Source organism: Chlamydotis macqueenii, chromosome 4 (genome assembly GCF_036417535.1).
Source record: "Chlamydotis macqueenii isolate bChlMac1 chromosome 4, bChlMac1.mat, whole genome shotgun sequence".
Lineage (NCBI taxonomy): Eukaryota > Metazoa > Chordata > Aves > Otidiformes > Otididae > Chlamydotis > Chlamydotis macqueenii.
In genome coordinates this window covers 34,632,690-34,655,421 of record NC_141559.1, presented here as the reverse complement: position 1 = coordinate 34,655,421, position 22,732 = coordinate 34,632,690, and the positions used below count along the sequence as shown (strand labels likewise).

General features: G+C 46.6%; 1 protein-coding gene across 1 annotated transcript; it reads left to right on the top strand.

Moving 5' to 3' along the window:
• The first annotated feature begins 501 nt into the window (after positions 1-501).
• Positions 502-5,305, top strand: LOC147600918 (trypsin inhibitor ClTI-1-like). Its single transcript, XM_086747653.1, has 4 exons — positions 502-550; positions 914-951; positions 1,637-1,746; positions 5,230-5,305. The coding sequence occupies exons 1-4, from the start codon at positions 502-504 to the stop codon at positions 5,303-5,305; spliced, it is 273 nt and encodes a 90-aa protein (XP_086603779.1).
• Positions 5,306-22,732: the final 17,427 nt, after the last annotated feature.

The window sequence follows — 22,732 nt, the reverse complement described above, 5'->3', positions numbered from 1 at the left end:
CCCTCATGTCACTTTATGACGAGACGGGGGCAACGACCTTAAGAGCCACACGGCACTGCATGCCTGTTTTCCATCCTCCTACTCTTGCCCAAGACACTCTGCAATCAAAGGGCAACTCTGTCGAGACGAAGTCAAAGAGGGAGGCCCGGGGAAGGCTGAAATTTCAGCCGGGCACCCACCATTCACTCGGCTGCTGCCCCACACGGCCCTGAGTTTAAAGCTTTTCATCCTGTGAGCGTGGTGCCGGGAAGGCTTCTGCATCAGCAGTTGCCAGCCACTGGAAATGCTGGGGGTTCCCCGTGGAAATGGCGGCGGGGGGGGTGGGGGGGGGCGATGAGCGACCCCACGGGGACCTACAGCTCGGGGCCGGCCCGGACTCGCTCGCCAGCCCCAGCGCCCCGCGCTCCCGCCCGCTGCGCCCCTCGCGCTCCGCCGCGGCCGTTGCGCCCCCGCGCTCTCCTCGCCTCGCGCCCGCCTGTGGCCGTTACTCCGTTGGCGAACATGGCGGTGCCGACACCGGTCCTGGTGCTGCTCCCCGCCGTTCTCGCCGGTATCGGGCGCACGGCGCCGGGGCAGTGGAGGTCTGGGGGAGGCGGGGGGACCGAGCCGGTCCTGGGGAAGCGGGTCGGTACCGTGCTCCGTCCGGTCCCATCCGCAAGGAAGAGGAAATCTGAAGCGGTACCGGGCACTGGCCGGCTTAGGGGGCGCGGGCGCGGAATCTAGGCCGGTGACGGGCATGAGCCATCCGGCGGCAGGGTGGGGAACCGGCACAGGACGGTGCCGGACACCGGCTGGTCGGGGGGTGCCGGGACCGGTAACGGACACCGGCTGGTCCCGGGAGCGAAGCGGGGGGGGTGGGGCGGGGGGAATCCAAGCGGGACCGTGCGCCGTTAACGCCAGTTGTTCTCTACAGGGCTCCTCTCCTACTCCGACGCCGTTGCCAGCTTCCCGGTGAGTGCAGCCCGCCCCGCCGGCCCCGAGAAGGACGATCCCACCCGGCCTCCGGGCGCAGGGCGGCCCCTTCCCCAGGGCCCCGGGCCTGGCGCCAGGCAGGAGCGTCTGGCCCTGGCTCCAGAGCTGCGGGGCAGAGCAGGGGTCCCGGAGGGGTGGCCTGGCTCCTCCCGAGGAGGAGGGTAACGGCAGGTGAAACCTCCAGAGCCAGGCCGCCCCTCGGGGACCCCTGCTCAGCCCCAGGAGATGCCCAACAGCTGAGAGACCCGGGGCTGTTCCCACCCCCCGCCTGCTGGGGGCAGTAGCACACGTGCCTTGGCGATTCCCACCTCTTACCAGCTCAATCTGTGGTTGCCCTTTGCAAGGACTCGCCGTCCGTCCATCCCTCTGACGTTAAGATGTCAGAAGGAGCTGTGTTTTCTAGCACGCTTATGTCCTGACACCACAGCTGAAGCCATGCTAGGCAGTAGAAGCCAAGCCGCAAGTGATAAATTCCCATAAGAACGTGAAAGATAATGTGGCACTTGATAACGCCGTGCCAACTCCTGTTGAGCGCTCCTTTCTGTGCATAAGTGTGCCAGTATTCTTCAGAAGTTCTCAGATCAGAAGCTGCTGATCTGAAAGGGCCCAAGAGGCCTGTTTCAAACAGATTATCTTAGACTTCTTATGTACCTATCTTCCCCAGCCTGCCTGCCACAAGTATCATGTGTCTGGATGTACAAGGCAGTACCGTCCAGTTTGTGGGACCGATGGAGAGACCTACTCAAACGAGTGTATGCTCTGCCTTTCAAACAGGTAGTCACTTAACTGACATCCTAACTTTCCCTTCCCTATATGCAAGCAAAATATTCACCCACACATCCCAATTAACTGATAGGTTATTGGCTTTGCATCGTTCACACTCTGTTAAACTGCAGTTTTACCAGTGTCTTCTCAACAGTCAATCCCTTGCAACAGCTTTTATCATGGTACCTGTAAACGGCTTAGGTTGGTTTCAGTTAGCTGGGAGTATTGAATATTTGCTTTTGTAGTTCTTAAGGAGAAGCATCTCAGAGGAGTGTTGCCTGTCATGTTCATGCAGTACCATGTTGCCATTAAATAAAATGCTGGACTCTTCCACACTCCCCATCAGAAAACATGAAAGATCTCACCCAAAATGCAGATTTTATTCCATAATGTTTACATTCAAGATCCAGTCTCCTATATTTCCTTTCACAGAGAACAGTAAGAATGCCAGATGTTAGGAGAAAATACTACTTAGCCATTCAGATTGTTTAAAAATCAAGAAAAGGATCTCCTAATATTTGAGAGAGCGTATTTTATTCTTTAATAATTTAATCATTTTTTAAAACAAATTGAAAACATACAAAAGCAGTACTTAATGAGCATTGTTACCCCCCATTACGATGGACTGGAAACATCTATAGAGCATCCTCCCAGTACAAACTGAGAGGAACTGCTAATGAATTGAATTGGATGGTGAAAGGAATTTATATAAATGAAATAACAGGATTTCTGTTTCCAGCAGAGGGAGGAAGTGGAAGTAGCACAACAGCAGTGACAGGCATTTACAAAATTACAAATAGACAGATCTCAAGAAAGGGAAGTCTGAAATATATTCCTGACTTTGGGCTGAGGGAAAGATTAATTGAGACTAGATAATTTACAAAATTCAAATTGCCAAGACAGAGGAAACATAGGCCAGAATAAGGAAAGTATCAAAGGTATCAAAGAACACATAAAGAAATAATATTTTGAAGAAAGTGTCAAAGTACGATTAAAGGTATGCAGATCTGCAGAGTTTGGTAGCATTTTCACGAGAATACATCACAAACTATCCAAGCAAATGACAAATTGCAAAGAGAATTGCTAAGCCTACAATCTGGAAAAAAAACCCAGGGAATCAATGTGGGTTTTGTGTGTTGCACAGATTGCACACACAGTATAATCTGTGAAAAGGGGCAAAAAGAGGTGCTGGCATGTTTACCTATTAGAAGCCTACCCATCTTTGCTGCCTAGGACGATGTTGGAGTGAGTTACTAAGAGACTGACTTGTAGACAGCCAGAGGTAAAAAACAGATTAAGCAAAGCCGATACAGATTTGTCAGAAATAATCCAACCAAATCTGTGAGATTTAGTTTTTTTGGCAAGAGTAGGAACTTTTTTAGCAGAGTAGGAAGCAACAAAAGTGTGGCTCCATGACATGAGTAAAGTATTTTACATAGCTCCCCTTGATGTTCACATAAGAAGACAAATAGTTATTTAGCTGAAATTGTTAAAGAATGAAGTCACAGCACTTTGAAATGCTGTGGTTTAAAAGCAGTGATCAGCGTTTTACAGTCAAACTGGAAAGAGCTATAAAGTGGTATTTCCTTTAGGTGTGGTACATAATTCAGTATTTTTGTAATGAATTGGATATCCAAAACAAGACAATAAAAATTTGCAAAATAGCAAGAGATACAATGATCTGTGCAGGACAGTATCAAAATTCCCAGGGATCTGGAGAAATGGACTGAAATCAGTACAATAGAAGTCAAAGAGAAGTGCTAAGTATCACACATAGAGAGTGCAAATCATTGTTGTGGAAATATAGACAGGAGAGCATCTCAGTGTATTTGATCCTTTCTCAGAGCAGAATGATGGGCTTTGAGATCCAACCTTACATTTCTAGGACGTTTTGATCTTTAGGCATGATCCCTCCATTCCAGATGGGTGCATGGCAGATTCCTGATACAGCACTGCACATAGCACAAAGGGTTCTCCAGGCAAATCTGTTTATTTTCACTCAATTCCTTAAGTAATCCATGATGGGCCTTACATCTTATTAGTATGAGACATAATGTACATGTTTTCTGTGAAACGTGGGCTTTAATCCATTTACACACACAAGGTAGATTTTTGTCTTAACCATCTTTTTGCTAGTATCTTACATGCTCAGAAACATGCATTTTGATCTGAAGGAGCACAAGGTGATCAAATACTATCCTGATTTTTTTTCCTTTAATAATTCAGTAGCTGCCATACTCAGTAGCTTTCTAGTTCAGTCTGGAGTTGTTGTTCTATAGTGTTTGACTTGGCATGAACACAACAAGGATAAAACACTTGGAGCAAAGCTGCAGCACAACCTTGCCCATCCTGGTTCTGCAATGCACCATGTTAACTGTAAGACCAAAGCTGATCTTCATCCCTACCTTTTTTTTATTATTTTTAAAGCTTAGATCTAACCCATTTTAAAATGGGTGCTAGAATGCAATTCCCATCTCTTCCCCACTTTGTGTCCAGTAGCAGTGACAACAGCTGATCTTAGTTTAAACCTAGTCTGGCAGCACTACAGGCACGTCTTTGGAAACAGATGCAGCAGCTTAAGCTGCCGCTGCAGGGTTTAGTGTAAGGGCTGTCCTTCTGCCAGAACTTTTCCTTACATCTTTACATCTGTTTCACATCCCCTGAGCTTGATTTTTCCTTTCATATTTCTAATCTGCTCCACTACCTTCTGGTTAAAAGATCCTTGATACCACTATTAGTACAGATTGTCCCTGCTTTTGGGTAATTGCAAGCCTCTTGAATTTCATGAGGAGTAAATCAGCTTGATTCTATTAAGATAGAGAAGCAAACTGAAGATCTAGGGCAGTTTGGATTCTATCACTTTCTTTTTGTATCTGTACTTGCTTGGTAAACTGAGATTTGTAACTGGAGCACCCCAAAGTACCATGTATGGGACTTAAAGAAAAAAATCTGATGTTCCCAAACTAAGGGAGACTTGGCTAAAATTTCCTTAAAGAAAATTCCAGCATTCAGAGAACCACACCCTCAAATTTTGGTGAAGCCTGGGATGCAGAGATGCATCAGGGTGCATACTGTTCCCACTGAATTCCCAAGTGAAAGGGGGAAATTTTGTAAGCAGTAGAACTGGTTCCCACTTCAGAGACTGTGACATTTGACTTGCCTAAGTGCTTTGTAATGGACACAGTCCTCATGGCGGGATTTGCCATGTGGTTTGATACTTCTCAGATTTGCAGATGGCTTTATCAGGTTTTTACAAGTAACAAAGCCTGAAGTGAGGCTGTCTCTGGTAAGTTACTTGCTCTGTGTGTATGATTCATAAATCTTTGCATCACAGTTACTTTGCAGTAGTGTTTGCCATAAGTGGTGCAATTAAATGCATCGCTGCATGTAACTGAACACATAGAAAGACATGAGCGAGTCCTCTTTATGAAATGCCTCTGTTAAATCCAAGTCTAGTGCTTCTCTTCTAAAATATTTTTGTTCTACTTGCAGTGAAAATAAGAAGGATGTCCAGATTTTCAAGAACGGAATATGCCAGCCAACTGTCAAGAAAATGAGACAGATGTAGGCAGTCCAAATGGCAACAATGCCTTGAATGTACTTTCTGTGTAGCCTGTCTTAATAAATAAGTTTGCCTGTTTAAACAAAATACTGTTCCTGTATTAAAAAGTGTTTATAAACATAGCCATAATACACTTATAACTTGAACCGCAATTTATTTTCTCATGCAAGATAGATCATAGGGTAAGAAAGAGATGTCCTGACTGTATACCAGTAGGTCAGTTTTTTGGAGAAGGAAATGAATGGGTACCCGGTGTCACTCCCACAGCAAACCTGGGAGGCCCCAGCACCTCCACTGTGGGCAGTGCTGGCAGCAGCAGCTGCTTGTTGTTCCTGGGAGGATCTGAGATCCTGGGGAGCCACCGGAGGGGTTTCCTGTGGCGGCTAACAAAGCCTGGTGATGGCAGCCTGACGTACCAAGCCTCTGCCCCTGGCTCCCTGCCTGCAGGTTCTGCCAGCCGAGGGCAGTGACCTGGGCACCCTCTGCTCCTGCCCCAAGTAAGGGCTGTTTTGGAGTGCTGGAGGCACGGGCAGGGGGCACGCAACCTTGGCTTCTACCTTTGATCCAAGCCAAGTGGCGCCTGCTCTAGCCTCGGCCCCGGACAATGCCTGTGTCAGGCTTTGCTGGGCAGTGGCAGCACAGGCAGAGATGTACAGCACACTTCATGCCTGATGAACATTTACAGGTCAGTGACTTTGGTTTTGAAAAACAAAAATGCTTCCGTCTTTAAAGGGTTCCTTTAAAGGGTCAAAGCTATCCTTGTCTCCCAGTACATGCCTGCTTTCATCTCTTTCATGCAAAGGCTAATCATTGACGGTGGGATGTCATGTGTGGCACAACAGGAGGGCTGGAAGTTTAGGCTAAAGCTGTCATGTGGAGACAGGAGTATGTGGACAGAAAAGAAAGATAACCGGAGCCTCCCAACAAGGTATCAGTTGTGGAGGGAAAATCAATTTCTCTATTGGTGGCACATCCATTTGAGAAAGTTCCTGTGTGCTCCCAGCTGTCATTTCCACATCCAGAACTAGAAATTTTTACTTCTTCAAATTGTGCCAAATGCCAAAGCACTTGTGTCCTATGCTATGAATTAGCAAGTGGATGGAAACAATAAGCTGTTTCTGTTTGTATTTCTATTTTGATAACTAATTGTGCTTACAAGGGAACTTTAACAACTCCAGTCCTGTTAGCTGTATAAATGTTCACAAATAAATGACCCTCAGTGCTGTCAACTGGATCCTTCCAGAGCTGAATGTAAAACATAATTGTATCCTTTCCCAAACTAAAAAAAAAACAAAACCCAAAAATCCAGTGTTGTACTGCAATTTGGCATTTATGAACCTCTCTAGATCAAAAAGTTGATGTCTCAGAATTTCAGTATGCGATTTAATGCGATTGCCTGCGGTGGTGCTGTTAGAGGTCCATTTTACCTACAGGTGTGGTAGGAAGTTGTCTAGATGGCAGATTGCTAAAGCAGCAAAATTAAGTGGCAAAGAGTGAAAGACAGCCTGTGGGTCTTGCATCAGTGGCTACAGTGGGTCAACACTGATGACTTCCACGTGCTCTAGTTGCCCAAAATTTGAACAACAATCTAATTGTTCCCAAAGTCATCATCCAACTAATGGTTTCACTGCTGGCAACTCTAGCCTTTGCTGCTCAGGGAAGTCACTCAGAAATGAGGTTTTTGAAGCCAGACTGTGTTCCCATGCTTCCTGTTTCCGGAGTGTGTTACTTGGAGGGCAAGGTGATGGGGCAGGCTCAGAGCCCAGTGAAGTACCCAGGTGCTGAGGCCACAGACACACTGAACTGCATCTAGCAGCCCTCTCCATCTTGGTACCCAGAGCTCCCTGGAGTGGGCGGCATTAACTTTTCCACAAAACCAAGTACTTCTTTTCTCTTGAGATTATGTTTCTGTTAAACTTTTTATATTGTTCTTCTTATTGTAATAAATAAACAGAATAATTGAAAGCAGGAGTTGCCCAGAATCTCCTTATTTTTATAAATTTATTTTCATTAGACTTTTATTTTCAGGTGGCTTACTGTTATTCACCCTCCGGGCAAAGTGTTTTTTGGATGGAACAGGTCTGAAAGTTTGTTGCTGTAGCTATGTTGCCCAACTTTCCTTTTGCTCTCTCTTGTTTCATTTTAAATGGTGCTTTATACTTCTTGCTGTTCTTCAAACTGTTTAAACATACATTTCTAGCTGGAGCAAAGAGATGTATTTCTCCTTGCCAGAGAGACTGGTGTATAGCATTGAGTCATGCCATGCCTGGCTCTGACAGGAATTGATAAAATCCCAGACTCCTTGAAATTAAAAGTTGACTAGTACAGGACAAGTCACCAATGCTTGGTGACCACCATGTTTGATTTATCAGAGACATTAAAATCCATATCTCACTTTGATTGCTCAAAGTGTTGACTGGCATCTACTCATGGCATTTATGAACTATTTAAAATCAGTAACTCAGAAGGATGTTACTGTAACCTTCAGACATCAGTAAACCTTACGAAAAGCATTCTCATTAGCTTATTGTATCTGCATGAGGCTCACAAGGGATTATACCAGCTGAACGACAGCTAGTGAAAAAGATCGTGAGACAAGGTATGAAAGGATCTCTTTTCTATCTGATGGGCGGATAATATTTTATTTGATTAGGATTTTATGGTATTTTATAGCTCCCCAGGATCAGCACAGTCTTGATCTGACTGGGAGGAGAATGTGCAGCCATCCATCTAGGTCAAATGAAGGTCATAAGATGTCTTATTGGCTTTTGCTAATGAAGGGTAGATATGAATTATTTTGTTCCTGGTTGAGCTACAAGAAGAGCTTTTTTAATGGATTAAATTCCCAACTCTTCCTCCTGTGGAAATATTTTTTAAAATAAAATTGTCCAGGAAATGTAAGTAAAAAAAAATGTTTCCTGGTCTCCACACACTGTTGCCCAGCAGACACTGCAGGTGTGTTTTCTGGGACAGCTGGACTCCAGCTCCCAGCTTAGTTGTGGGCAATTTGGATGTGCTCAGCCCCTTTGCTTCAGTCACTCTTTTGAGGATTTGCAGGTTTTCTCAACCAGAGGCGGTAACAACCCTCCCTGAATTGCTAGCAGAGTCTTTCAGGACTGAGGATCCTGAAGTACTCCTGGGTGTGACAGAAATGTATCAAACCCACCACGATTCCATTGATACATTTAAGGCTTAAAAAATATTGCTGGCTGTTGAAAACCCTTGTCTATGGGAGAGCACCTATCTAAAGCTGCAGAAAGGAGAGGTCTAACAGGGAGCTATGGTCTGAATCCTGTGGGAGACAAGTCAGCATGAAGGCCTTAAATTTGTGGATTTCATCTTGCTCCCTAGGCGGCAGCATTTGCTTTCTTTTAAAGCACTTTTTATTTTGTGATCTCAGTGCGGATGTAAGAAAGACTTCTTATTAATAATCGTTTGTATGCATAAACGTTGTGTTAGGAGCTGTGTCGTAGTTCAGCCTCAGTAGGGGCCAGACTACGCAGTAACTCTCTCACCCCCGCACCCTTCGAGAGAATAGGGAGAGGTAATGTAAGAAAAAAGGCTCCAGGTTTCAGATAAGGACAGGGAGAAATCCTTAAAGTCACCATTACGGGCAAAACAGTCTCGACTCGGGGAAAACTACTTTTATTGCTAAAAACACCGCAGGATAATGAGACCGAGAACAAGATAACCTGCCCCCACCCCTCCCTCTTCCCGAGCTTCACATTATCTCTACCACCTTCCCCCGCCCCCCGAGCGGCACAGGGGGGAAGAGGGAATGGGGGTTGCGGTCAGTTCATCACGCGTTGTTATACGCCGCTGCTTTGGCGTTGGGGGAAGAACTCCTCACATTCCTCCCCTGCTCCAGGGTGGGGTCCCACCCGAGGGCCACAGTCCTTCGTGAAACTGCTCCGGCGTGGGTCCTCTCTTCCACGGGGTGCACTCCCTCCAGAACGGCTGCCCCAGCGGGCCCTCCACGGGCCACATCCTCCTTCAGGCCTCCACCTACACCGACGTGGGGTCCTCCATGGGCTGCAGGTGGATCTCTGCCCCTCTGTGGACCTCCATGGGCTGCAGGGGGACAACCTGCTCCACCACGGTCATCACCACAGGCTGCAGGGGAACAGACTGCCTCACCATGGGCTGCACAAACCTGGGCTGATCCACAGGCTGCAGGGGAATTCTGGTCAGGAGCCGCGTTACTCCTGCCCCTCCGTCTTCACTGACCTTGGCGTCTGCAGCCGTTCCTCTCACCACAAAAACTCTTCACCGCAGGCAGGCAGACGCCTCTCAGCATCTCTTCACATCTCATCTCCTCTCCACTTCTTGCAGCCGGGCCGGGCTGAGTCGGGCCCACACAGCCGCCCGGCGGGAGACCAGAGGCTGAGGCCTGCAAGGCCCACAAGGCTCGCGCTTCCCCGTCTCTGCCCCTGCTCAGCATCTTCACATCTTCTCTCCTATTTTTTTTTTCTGGTTTCCCCTTCTTAAATACATTAGCACAGAGGCATTATCACGGAACGTTCCGCTACCAGTTGGCTCGGCCTCGGCCAGCAGCGGGTCTGCCCTAGGCTCGGCCGAGTCCACTGAACAAAGGGGAACCACTTCTAGAGCAGCTTGTTCCAGAAGCTGCCACCTTAGCCCCCCTCACTAAATAAAACCAGAACAAGCTGTTTCTTTCCATCTGTACTATTGGTGTCTTTGGTACACAGTCAACCTCACCTACTTGGCAAAGTTAACTTGCTTTTTTCCTAATCATTGAATCCAAGTGTGTTTGCTCGAAGAGAATCTGCAATACATCGTTTTGTTAAAAAAAAATTAAATTATTCAGTGGGCAGATATCTCATAGATGAACCCGTGGCATTCATTGTCATGCATAGGATTGCACTGAGTTCCATGTTAGCTTTATGATCGTCCAGCTGGTCACGCAGCAATAGCTTCAATCCCTATTCATAGAAGCAGCACAGGTTTCTGGACAGAGCATTCTTAGCTAGACGACCTCAGGAGAAAAAAGTGACCTTCTTCTGTGAATCAATCTCACCTTTTATACTGCAGAAAAATTAACGTTTTAAGTGCTTTTTTTGTCAACTGGTGAGAAACTATATAAGATTCTGGTACACTTGTTTTATTTTACCTTTTAAGCAGCTCTTAATTACTCTTTCTCACATTAGATGCAAAAGCATTTGGAGTTGATCTAAACCTGTTCCTACTTTAGCTACTCTGTTTCAATTTTTCCCAGTGACAGAGGCCAAGGGGATGAAAAATGCGACTGTGAGGCTCTCTGGAGCAGAGAATAGGGCTGGGACTGAGATGTTGAACTTGTCTAGGAATAGTCCTGTGTCTCTGTAGGTTCTATGGCATATTGCAGCAGCCTCAAACTGCTGGCCCAGAAGGGCCTGAGTTTCCTGGAAACTCTTTTTCTTACCTGCCAGTACCCTCTGGACACCCAGCAAGCCACAGATGTCTGTAAATGGACACCTGGAGTGAACCCTCTCTCTTCACTCTGTTTGAAGAGCATCTGTCAAAGTGAAGAGTGAGTCTCTTAGGAAGCTTTGGGGCTGCTCTGCAATAGCTATCTGCAGGCATACTCTTACCTTCTGGAAAGCATTGGGAAACTCCAAGTAGCTTGTTTCTCACTGCAAATTTCTAAAACACCAGCTTTGCAAAAACATGAGATTCCAAGACGTTCTGGGGATTTTTTTTTTTTTTTAAATGGAATTTGTGGTGTTCTGTAAATTGATGGATATGGTTGCCCCACAATATATTAGGAGACATAAGTATAACTAGAATGCACAAAGCAGTAGTGAAATAACTGTGAATGGAAACTCACATCAATCATTAAGTTTATCTAATAAGAATCATAGAATTATAGAATCATTTAGGTTGGAAAAGCCCTTTAAGACCTCAGCCAAGATTGCTGATAAGTGATGGAAAGTGGCTTGGTGAACACTTCTGCCAGCCCCCTCAGTATCATTGGGTAGATCCCATCTGGCCCTACAGACTTACGCGTCTAGATTTGGTAACTAACCAAATGTAAGCTTAGAACGATGACTTAAAACGTGCAACCACTCCTCTGTGAGGTAAGGACACTGTATTCTGGAGGGTTTCCTTGGATGGCATCCTGATCCAAGGCGAGAGTCTCCAATTGAGAGCCGCTACTCCAAGGAAGGCTGCCTCAAAGGGATCTCCCAGCAGACGCCAGTTACAACCCAAGTGAAACCAGGCCTTGTGGTCCGATACGGTCAGGTCAGCCCCATTGGTTAAGGTGGTCTCCTAGGCGTGCTCGTTACCTGGAGACCCCAGCAGCCACTGCGTGGGCTTGGCTAGAACTTTCAAGGGCTTTCCAGGCACACTCACAGAGAGTTGGTTAAAACAAATTCATTTATTTTCATTACAATAAAAATTATATTGTTATTTACTATGTATCAAATAAGGGGCCCACAGGGCCCATCAGTTCTTTCCAGTGGGATGGCTGGTCCCATCCCCTTATACGTGCTAACAGCACTCTCAGCTGCAATGGCATCTTCAGCTGGACCAGGGCAGACTCCCCAAACTCCCGTCACGCTCAGCTCCTCTCGAGCAGCGTCATCTCCACGCCTCGTTTGTCCACATCTGCGGCGCAGACTCCCCAGGCAGTCTCTGCGATCAGCCTGGCCCAGTGTGCGAAACTGTCACCCGGGCCCCGTCCGTCTGAGAGGAAAGCAGGTCCTCAGGGTCACGGGCATGGCTGGAGAAGCCTGGGGCCACCAGCACGTGGGCGCAGAGCTGCAGACCTGGGACGTGCAAATTGTCCTGCTGGGTGGCCTCGCCCTCGGTCTGAAAAGCTGCACCTCGACAGCAGCGCAGCTCTCCGGCCGCGCTGTGCTGCTGGTGAAGGCGGCCTCTGCCTACTCCAGGCTCAGGTAGGACACTGAGCTGCCTTGCTGCACTGCAAAGGTCACCTCAGTGCAGATGTTCATCTTGGAGGGGCTTGTCAGCTGGAACCTGCAGGAGTGGGAGGAGGGCAGCACCATGAGCTGGCAGTCGTGCGACTGAGGAAAAAGCAGCCAGGCTGATCTTGTTGCAGATATTAGGAGTAAAAATGAATCATAGAATATAGAAGTGTTAAGAATCTACAGTAATTACAAATTATAACTTTAAAAGAAGGAAACTGCCACTGACACCAATTTGCTGCTAGAAATCCCCTACCCTTTCCATCTCGATCTGGGAATCGAGGCAATAGAGATAAGGGAGATTAATGAGATAATTTTTATTAATTGTAGAACTGTAGCCGCATAGGGAGTGGGACCCTAGAGATCTTATAATAGACATTTGTTAGAAGCTAGCCTAGCATATCTTTAATACAACGGTAAGTCCCAAACACCCCCAAACCCCACCTGCAGAAATGGGCCCTGAGCCATCACTCTGGAGCCAGGAAAACCAAGGAGCATCGCGACCTGTTCTCAAGACCATATATGGAGATTTCAAGGAGGAGTCTGACCAGCGAATTTGAGGAGGGGGCGTTTTGACGACCACCGAGACCACCAAAAGACCCTCGACTCAAAAGACTGGGCATGCGCCAGTGGGTGGGGAAATGATGTAATGGTTTCTCAGAAAATTTATGTTTATGCCTGTTATTTCTTGGAATTTAATGAATGTGTATAATTAATGTGTATTTAACCCGTGCTGTTGATCAAATGGGTGCGCATGCTAGGTGGAGCGATCCCCCGTGCGCCCAGCGCTGCAATAAAGAAGTGCCTGCTTCTGAACTTCTCATTGCTGTTAAGGAGTTTTGTTCCGGATTTCGGTAACAGTTTTGGCGACCCAGGTGGGACACCGCTTCTGAACCTCGACGGATCCGAGGGATCGCGGGACCTCCAGCGCGCACTGAGGGATTCTCGGGGAGAACCTCCGATCCCCGGACCGAAGGGCTCGAAGCAAGACCCCTGGGATTAGGGTAAGGCACTTCTTTTATTTGGAATTTGGATAGCCTGCCCATAAGACGCAGCGAAAGCTTCGCAGGGTTGGGGCTCAGAGGGTACCCGTTTGGTTTGGGAGCCTAGGCGTCTGCCCGTAAGTCATAAGCGAAAGCTATTGCTGGGTTGGACATTTGTGTATCTGGGGACAATTGTCATTTGCATTATTTGGTATCTGGCATTTGATACATATTTGGTCTCGGAACACGGTAACTGATATATGGAATACGGCATTTGGTTTTTGGAAACACCTGGTACTCTGGTATATATACACGTGTATACTTGCTATACTCGCTGTACTTGCTATACTTGCTATCTTTGCTATCCTCGCTATATTTGCTATATTCGCTATATTCGTTATACTTATTACTTGTTATAATGTCCTTGTTTAAGTTGTTTAAGAGTAAGAGTAATAGTACGGGAAGTCTTAATGAAAAGATACCGAAAACATCACCGTTAGGATGTTTGTTGGCACATTGGAGTGAGCTGCATGATGATTTACGCAGGAGTAAAAGGATTGAATATTGCAATCATTGGTGGCCTTTATATGTCCTAGAAGATCAGGAGAAGTGGCCGGTTAATGGGACTTTGAGCTATAATACTATTTTACAGTTAATGCTGTTCTGTAGAAGAGAGGGTAAATGGAGTGAGGTGCCGTATGTGGATTTGTTCTTTTACTTGAGACAAAGGACAGATTGGCAGAATGAGTGTAAGTTGATAAGTCGAGATAATTTGGTGATGGCATTAACTTCAGAAAATCAGAAAACTAAGAGAACTAAGAGTTGTTGCTCAGCTTGTGATATTGGGAAGAGGTGCATTAGGTGTACGGTGCCAAAAGAGGATGAAATGGAATTAGACTTAGATGTAGCCCCACCGGGAAGGGGGGGAGCGGAGTCTCTCTCCTCACAAGGAAGGAGTGAGTCAGGGCGAATAGAACCGGACAGTACAAGGGAGGAAACTGATGAAATATCAGAGGTAGTAGTTCATACTCCGGTGTCTAGACGAACTTGTCAGCAAACCCAGATGCTGGCTCCCTTAAGGCAAGGAGTGGGAGTAAATGGACCGGTATACGTTAAAACACCATTTTCTATCACAGATCTCATGGCATGGAAACAGGCAGCAGGGGTTTATAGAGAGGACCCAGAAAAGGTAGGGAGAGTGGTTGAAACAATTGTTAGAACTCGGGATCCTGATTGGAATTATTTACAAGTGATACTAGATAATTTGTTGGATAGCACGGAGAAGCAGATGGTTTTAAAGGTTGGAAAAGCACAAGCAGAGGCGACAGGTGTGGGTGGAGCGTTCTCAGGAACACTGGAACAGAATTTTCCTTCGGCAGACCCCCAGCGGGATCCGAATGACCCGGTATATCGGGAAAGGCTAACTCGTTACCAAAAATGGGTACTGTATGGAGTAAAACATGCAATGCCAAAAGCCCTGAATTGGCCTAAATTATATGAAATAAAACAAGACAAAACTGAGTCGCCTTCTGCATTCATGGAAAGATTGAAAGAAGCCTCTAGAAAATATACTGATTTAAAATTGGAAACAGAGGCAGAAGAACAACAATTAGCTTTAATTTTTATGGCACAGTCACAACCTGACATAAGACGAAAGCTCCAAAAATTGGAGGGAGAGGACTCGAGAAGTTTGGTTAAAATGTTAGAAACAGCGTGGAAAGTTTATAATAATAGGGAGAGAGAGGAAGAACAGAGGAAAAGGGTGAGAGACTATAGGCTTATTGCTGTTTTAACAGGGAACGCAGCAGCAGGGAGGGGACGAGTTCGGGGAAAAGGAAATTTTAGAAACTCTGGTACACGAGAATCTAATGCACCTCTAGGAATAAATCAGTGTGCATACTGTAAAGAGAAGGGACACTGGAAAAGGGAATGTCCAAAGCTGCAAGCAAATCAGCAAGGGCTTATGAACATGATGGTTTTAGATGACTGAAGGGGACCGGAGGGGAACCCAGCTGAACCTCTGGTTGTAATTAAGCTGGGAAATGGTAAAGTTGAATTCTTAGTGGATACTGGAGCTGTGTATTCTGTTTTGAATACTTGTAAAGGGAAACTAGGGAATAAAACCGCAACCATAGTTGGAGCGACAGGGAAAGAAGAAAATAGACCATTCCTTCAACCCCTTAGTTTGAAGTTTGGCAATTACACATGAATTTTTGTATGTGCCAGAATGCCCAATACCCTTGCTGGGTCGGGATTTGCTATCTGAATTAAATGCACAAATAGTTTTTGAAGGGGGAGAAATTTTTTTAAAGATACCAGAGTCAAAGGCAGGAGAAATATTAATGATTCAAGAAAAGGTTCAAATTCAGGAAATTCCGAAAGACGTTGATGATGCTGTAATGCCTGTAGTTTGGAACACAGAGGTACCTGGAAAGTCTAAAGCAGCACAACCTGTAAAAGTGGACTTAAAAGAGAATGTGAAGCCAGTAAGATTGAAGCAGTACCCAATTAAAACTGAGGGTAAACTGGGGATAAAGAAATTAATTGATAAATTCTTGAAATATGGGATTTTGGAGGAATGTGAATCTGAATAGAATACCCCAATTTTACCTGTGAAAAAGCCATCTGGGGAATACAGATTAGTGCAGGACTTGAGGGCAATAAATCAGATAGTGAAAGATATACACCCTGTGGTAGCCAACCCATACACACTCCTAACAGCTTTAGGAGAGAATTATCAATGGTTTACAGTGCTTGATTTAAAAGATGCTTTCTTTTGCATACCTTTGGAAGAAGAAAGTCGAAAGTTGTTTGCTTTCGAGTGGGAGAATCCCCACACAGGACGAAGAACACAATTGACATGGACCAGATTACCACAAGGATTCAAGAACAGTCCAACAATTTTTGGAAGCCAATTGGCGAAAGAACTGGAGATGTGGAAACAGGATGGCCCTAAACCTGCTCATCTACTTCTACGGTATGTAGACGACATACTGATAGTGACGGAAGAAAGACCAGCGTGCATAAAGGTAACTGTTGACCTTTTAAACTTTCTGGGGCTAAGCGGATACAAAGTTTCCAGGACTAAAGCTCAGATAGCAAAACAAACTGTAATATATCTGGGTTTTGAAATTTCACAAGGGCAAAGACAACTGGGGACAGATCGCAAAGAAGCAATTTGCAGTATTCCGGAGCCAAAGAATACCCACGAGTTGAGAACATTTTTGGGAACGGCTGGGTGGTGTCGGCTGTGGATAATGAACTATGGTTTGCTGGTTAAGCCATTATATGAAGCTCTTAAAGGTCCACCATTCGAATGGGGTCCAGACCAGCGAAGAGCCTTTCGAAGCTTAAAACAAGCTTTGATGGCAGCACCAGCCTTGGGACTTCCGGATTTGACCAAAGACTTCCAGCTGTTTGTATACGAAAGACAACATATCGCCTTGGGAGTGCTGACTCAGAAGGTGGGAAGTTGGAAACGACCAGTGGGATATTTTTCCAAACAACTGGACTTTGTAAGTAAAGGCTGGCCTGCTTGTCTGAGAGCGGTTGCAGCTACTGTGATGCTAATACAGGAGGCTCGAAAATTGACTTTGGGAAGAACGATGGTGGTATATGTACCACACGTGGTGATATCAGTGTTGGAGCAAAAGGGGGGTCATTGGTTATCCCCGAGCAGAATGATAAAATATCAAGTGGTTTTGATGGAACAGGATGATGTAATATTGAAAACCACTAACCTGATTAATCCTGCAGTCTTTTTGAGTTCAGTACAGGAAGAAGGACAACTGGAACACGACTGCCTGGCTACCATTGAATATGTGTATTCCAGTAGGGAGGATCTGAAGGATGTACCTTTGGACGATCCGGACTGGGAATTGTACACTGACGGTAGCAGTTTTGTCGAAAACGGAACTCGCTACGCAGGATATGCGGTAACAACTGAGAAATCTGTTATAGAAGCAAATGCTTTACCCAACACCACCTCAGCTCAGAAAGCAGAACTGGTAGCTTTAACCAAAGCCTTGGAATTAAGCAAAGGGAAGAGAGTGAACATCTGGACTGATTCAAAGTACGCATTTGGTGTGGTACATGTCCATGGAATTTTGTGGAAAGAGAGAGGATTATTATCCTCGCAAGGATCAGATTTAAAATATAAAGAGGAAATCTTGCATCTGCTGCAAGCAGTCCAAAAACCGACTGCAGTAGCAATCATGCACTGTAAAGCACATCAATCAGGAAGTGCGAAAGAAGCTGTAGGGAACAGGCTAGCAGACAGGACAGCTAAAAATATAGCCAAAAGAAATGCCTGGCAATTGGCGGTGATTCCTACTAAAACCGTTACACTACCAAAAGAAAGGCCTAAATATTCAGAAGAAGATGAGAAATTAGGAAAATTATTAAATGCTAAGAAAAATCTAGCAGGGCGGTGGGTTACTGCAACAGGCCAAGTAATAATTCCGCCATTGTTGATGAGGGAGATAATACAGACAAAACATAAGGAATGTCACTGGGGAGCAGAGGCATTAGTGCCTTTATTAAGGAGACAAGTACTGTCATTAAAGATGCTAGAGATGGCTAAGATGACAACTGCAAAATGTGAGATATGCTTGCAAAACAATCCAGTAGTAAAGAAAAAGGTTCGAATGGGAAAATTAAAATCAGGAACAGAGCCAGGAGACTATTGGCAAATAGATTTTTCAGAATTGCCTCGACAAAATGGGTATCGGTACATTCTGGTAGGGGTTGATACTTTTACAGGATGGCCAGAAGCCTTTCCTTGTCGCACCAATCAGGCAAAAGAAGTCATTAAATGGTTGCTGCAAGAGATTATCCCGAGATTTGGAGTACCAATTGGAATCTCCTCTGACAGAGGTCCCCATTTTGTTGCAGAGGTGGTCCAAGGTGTTAGCAAAATTCTGGGAATTACCTGGGATTTGCATACACCATGGAGACCACAGTCTAGTGGAAAAGTGGAGCGGATGAATCAAACAATGAAAAGGCAAATTAGTAAAATATGTCAAGAAACCAATTTGAAATGGCCCGAAGCGCTCCCATTGGCTCTTTTACGAATTCGGGTTCAACCAAAAAGTGGAACATCAGTTAGTCCCTATGAGCTATTGTATGGGAAACCTTATGAATCTCCAGAGCCAAATTTGAATATGCATTTGAAAGGGAAACAAGATGTCTATACTTATCTGCTTTCTTTAGGGAAAAGATTAACCGCACTTTGGAGTGCGGTTCTCTGGAACAGACCTCTGTCTTTGGAGAATCCAGTGCATGATTTCCAACCAGGCGATTATGTCTATGTGAAGACGTGGACTTCTGAACCTCTCCAGGAACGTTGGAAAGGACCCTTTCAAGTACTTTTGACTACTTTCACTGCAGTTAAGATCGCCGAATCTGATGCACGGATTCATTATACCCGAGTAAAGAGGGCTCCAACACCTTGGCAAGTTGTAAATAGGGATCCTAAAACTTTGAAACTAACTCTGAGACATGTCTAATCATAAGTATTATCCTGAAACTCTGGGAAAATGGATTCTAATCTGGGGAGTAATGTTGGTGGGAGTTTGGTCAAAAGTTGTAACTGAGTCACAAACTGAATTGATAAAAGGGACAGGTGACGAACAGGTGATATACCTTCCAAAGAAATCCCAAGAGGAAAATTTGATGGTAGGATTGATCAAGGGATTTGCCAATTTACAGAATCTAACACAAATTACCGCATGTTTACCCATACCTAGAGCAGTCGGTGAGTCCATCCCATGGGGAATTCTAACGATGAATCTGACTAATTTGGAACATGGGGCAGATTGTGAGAAATTAATGAATCCTCCTCCTATTAATGACAGTTTGATGGCAAGAAATATAACTCGATCGATTAAGGAATGGAAATGTGATGCAAAAGAAACAATTAGTTGGGACTCAATATGGACAATGTCCATACTATCTCGATTCCAATATATGGCCAAAACTTCTTGGTGTTTTACTTGGGATGGCTCAATCTTTACAACCTGGCCACTAGTAAATGACAAAGGGACCACGTGACGAGAAAAGGAAAGTCAAGTGTCCTGGTGGAAATGTGAGAAAATATACGATTGTAGTACTAAAGACGTAGCAATTCAGGAGATTCCCCCTTTAGCCGCAGCCCTGAAATATGGTTGTCTGTGTAGAGGACTTAGAAATGACCTCCAATTGACAGAAACATTTAAACCAAAAAGGGGAACGTTCTTTAGTTGCAGGAGAGCTACCATTCGAAGCCCAGGACACTTAGTTTGGGCAATGAGTGATGGAACCTGGACGACTCATTTACCTATGGATGGAAAGGTAAAGCAAATTACTTTAAGAATGCCAACATTATGCCCGCTTTGGAAAAAGGCTCCTTTTAAAGGACCCTTAGAAAATTTGAGGATAAAACGAGTAAAAAGATCGGAAGAAGGTGATGATGAATGGAATGAACCCAGTACTGGAGTCAGAATTGGTTGGGCCCTAGAATCCTTGTTAACCCCTTTGGCCGTATATAGAAATCGAGAATGGTTATACCAACTAACAGGGCAGGTGGAGAAATTGGCTAATGTGACAAGAAAAGGATTTAGAGATCTAAATCTACAATTACAGACCACTTCCAAAATGACTTTACAGAATAGGATGGCTCTGGATATGCTTTTACTCAAAGAACATGGAGTGTGCGGATACTTAAGAGACAGGATAGATCATTGCTGCATACACATCCCAAATGTGACTCAAGATGAAGAAAAGCTGTGCTTGGAAGGACCCGGAGGCTGACACAGAGACAAGGATGTGTGTGATGCCTGCGTATGTACTCATATTGGACGTATCAAAATCCTTGACAGGTCTAAATTCCTCTCATATACACAAGTGTAGGACGTTTTACAAGGAGCCCATACCCTAGATTTTAGGAAACTGCATAAAAACAATTCCAGAGCCAGACTCTGCGTAAAGCTAGCCCCCGGGCTCTGCAAAGCCAACCACTCTCATCAGCGGCTAACAGATGAGATACTCTTTGGAGAGCCGTGCTGCCCAGACGCCCAGGCAGGACACTGTGACAAGCTTTTCCAGCCGCCGCTGGCCTGCATTCCCACGACTGCAAATGCAGGCAGGTTGGCTTTACTGCTGGGGCTGCATCGGTTTTCTCTTCCTCATGGCAGGAACGCACGCACAGCTCAGCACAAGCCCCCTCATGTCACTTTATGACGAGACGGGGGCAACGACCTTAAGAGCCACACGGCACTGCATGCCTGTTTTCCATCCTCCTACTCTTGCCCAAGACACTCTGCAATCAAAGGGCAACTCTGTCGAGACGAAGTCAAAGAGGGAGGCCCGGGGAAGGCTGAAATTTCAGCCGGGCACCCACCATTCACTCGGCTGCTGCCCCACACGGCCCTGAGTTTAAAGCTTTTCATCCTGTGAGCGTGGTGCCGGGAAGGCTTCTGCATCAGCAGTTGCCAGCCACTGGAAATGCTGGGGGTTCCCCGTGGAAATGGCGGCGGGGGGGGTGGGGGGGGGCGATGAGCGACCCCACGGGGACCTACAGCTCGGGGCCGGCCCGGACTCGCTCGCCAGCCCCAGCGCCCCGCGCTCCCGCCCGCTGCGCCCCTCGCGCTCCGCCGCGGCCGTTGCGCCCCCGCGCTCTCCTCGCCTCGCGCCCGCCTGTGGCCGTTACTCCGTTGGCGAACATGGCGGTGCCGACACCGGTCCTGGTGCTGCTCCCCGCCGTTCTCGCCGGTATCGGGCGCACGGCGCCGGGGCAGTGGAGGTCTGGGGGAGGCGGGGGGACCGAGCCGGTCCTGGGGAAGCGGGTCGGTACCGTGCTCCGTCCGGTCCCATCCGCAAGGAAGAGGAAATCTGAAGCGGTACCGGGCACTGGCCGGCTTAGGGGGCGCGGGCGCGGAATCTAGGCCGGTGACGGGCATGAGCCATCCGGCGGCAGGGTGGGGAACCGGCACAGGACGGTGCCGGACACCGGCTGGTCGGGGGGTGCCGGGACCGGTAACGGACACCGGCTGGTCCCGGGAGCGAAGCGGGGGGGGTGGGGCGGGGGGAATCCAAGCGGGACCGTGCGCCGTTAACGCCAGTTGTTCTCTACAGGGCTCCTCTCCTACTCCGACGCCGTTGCCAGCTTCCCGGTGAGTGCAGCCCGCCCCGCCGGCCCCGAGAAGGACGATCCCACCCGGCCTCCGGGCGCAGGGCGGCCCCTTCCCCAGGGCCCCGGGCCTGGCGCCAGGCAGGAGCGTCTGGCCCTGGCTCCAGAGCTGCGGGGCAGAGCAGGGGTCCCGGAGGGGTGGCCTGGCTCCTCCCGAGGAGGAGGGTAACGGCAGGTGAAACCTCCAGAGGCAGGCCGCCCCTCGGGGACCCCTGCTCAGCCCCAGGAGATGCCCAACAGCTGAGAGACCCGGGGCTGTTCCCACCCCCCGCCTGCTGGGGGCAGTAGCACACGTGCCTTGGCGATTCCCACCTCTTACCAGCTCAATCTGTGGTTGCCCCTTGCAAGGACTCGCCGTCCGTCCATCCCTCTGACGTTAAGATGTCAGAAGGAGCTGTGTTTTCTAGCACGCTTATGTCCTGACACCACAGCTGAAGCCATGCTAGGCAGTAGAAGCCAAGCCGCAAGTGATAAATTCCCATAAGAACGTGAAAGATAATGTGGCACTTGATAACGCCGTGCCAACTCCTGTTGAGCGCTCCTTTCTGTGCATAAGTGTGCCAGTATTCTTCAGAAGTTCTCAGATCAGAAGCTGCTGATCTGAAAGGGCCCAAGAGGCCTGTTTCAAACAGATTATCTTAGACTTCTTATGTACCTATCTTCCCCAGCTTGCCTGCCACAAGTATAATGTGTCTGGATGTACAAGGCAGTACCGTCCAGTTTGTGGGACCGATGGAGAGACCTACTCAAACGAGTGTATGCTCTGCCTTTCAAACAGGTAGTCACTTAACTGACATCCTAACTTTCCCTTCCCTATATGCAAGCAAAATATTCACCCACACATCCCAATTAACTGATAGGTTATTGGCTTTGCATCGTTCACACTCTGTTAAACTGCAGTTTTACCAGTGTCTTCTCAACAGTCAATCCCTTGCAACAGCTTTTATCATGGTACCTGTAAACGGCTTAGGTTGGTTTCAGTTAGCTGGGAGTATTGAATATTTGCTTTTGTAGTTCTTAAGGAGAAGCATCTCAGAGGAGTGTTGCCTGTCATGTTCATGCAGTACCATGTTGCCATTAAATAAAATGCTGGACTCTTCCACACTCCCCATCAGAAAACATGAAAGATCTCACCCAAAATGCAGATTTTATTCCATAATGTTTACATTCAAGATCCAGTCTCCTATATTTCCTTTCACAGAGAACAGTAAGAATGCCAGATGTTAGGAGAAAATACTACTTAGCCATTCAGATTGTTTAAAAATCAAGAAAAGGATCTCCTAATATTTGAGAGAGCGTATTTTATTCTTTAATAATTTAATCATTTTTTAAAACAAATTGAAAACATACAAAA

Excerpts from the sequence above, each read along its gene's own strand:
- LOC147600918 (XM_086747653.1), top strand. The coding sequence starts at position 502 with ATGGCGGTGCCGACACCGGTCCTGGTGCTGCTCCCCGCCGTTCTCGCC. Across the intron at positions 551-913 it reads GCTCCCCGCCGTTCTCGCCG|GGCTCCTCTCCTACTCCGAC; the intron begins GTATCGGGCGCA and ends TGTTCTCTACAG. Across the intron at positions 1,747-5,229 it reads ATGCTCTGCCTTTCAAACAG|TGAAAATAAGAAGGATGTCC; the intron begins GTAGTCACTTAA and ends TTCTACTTGCAG.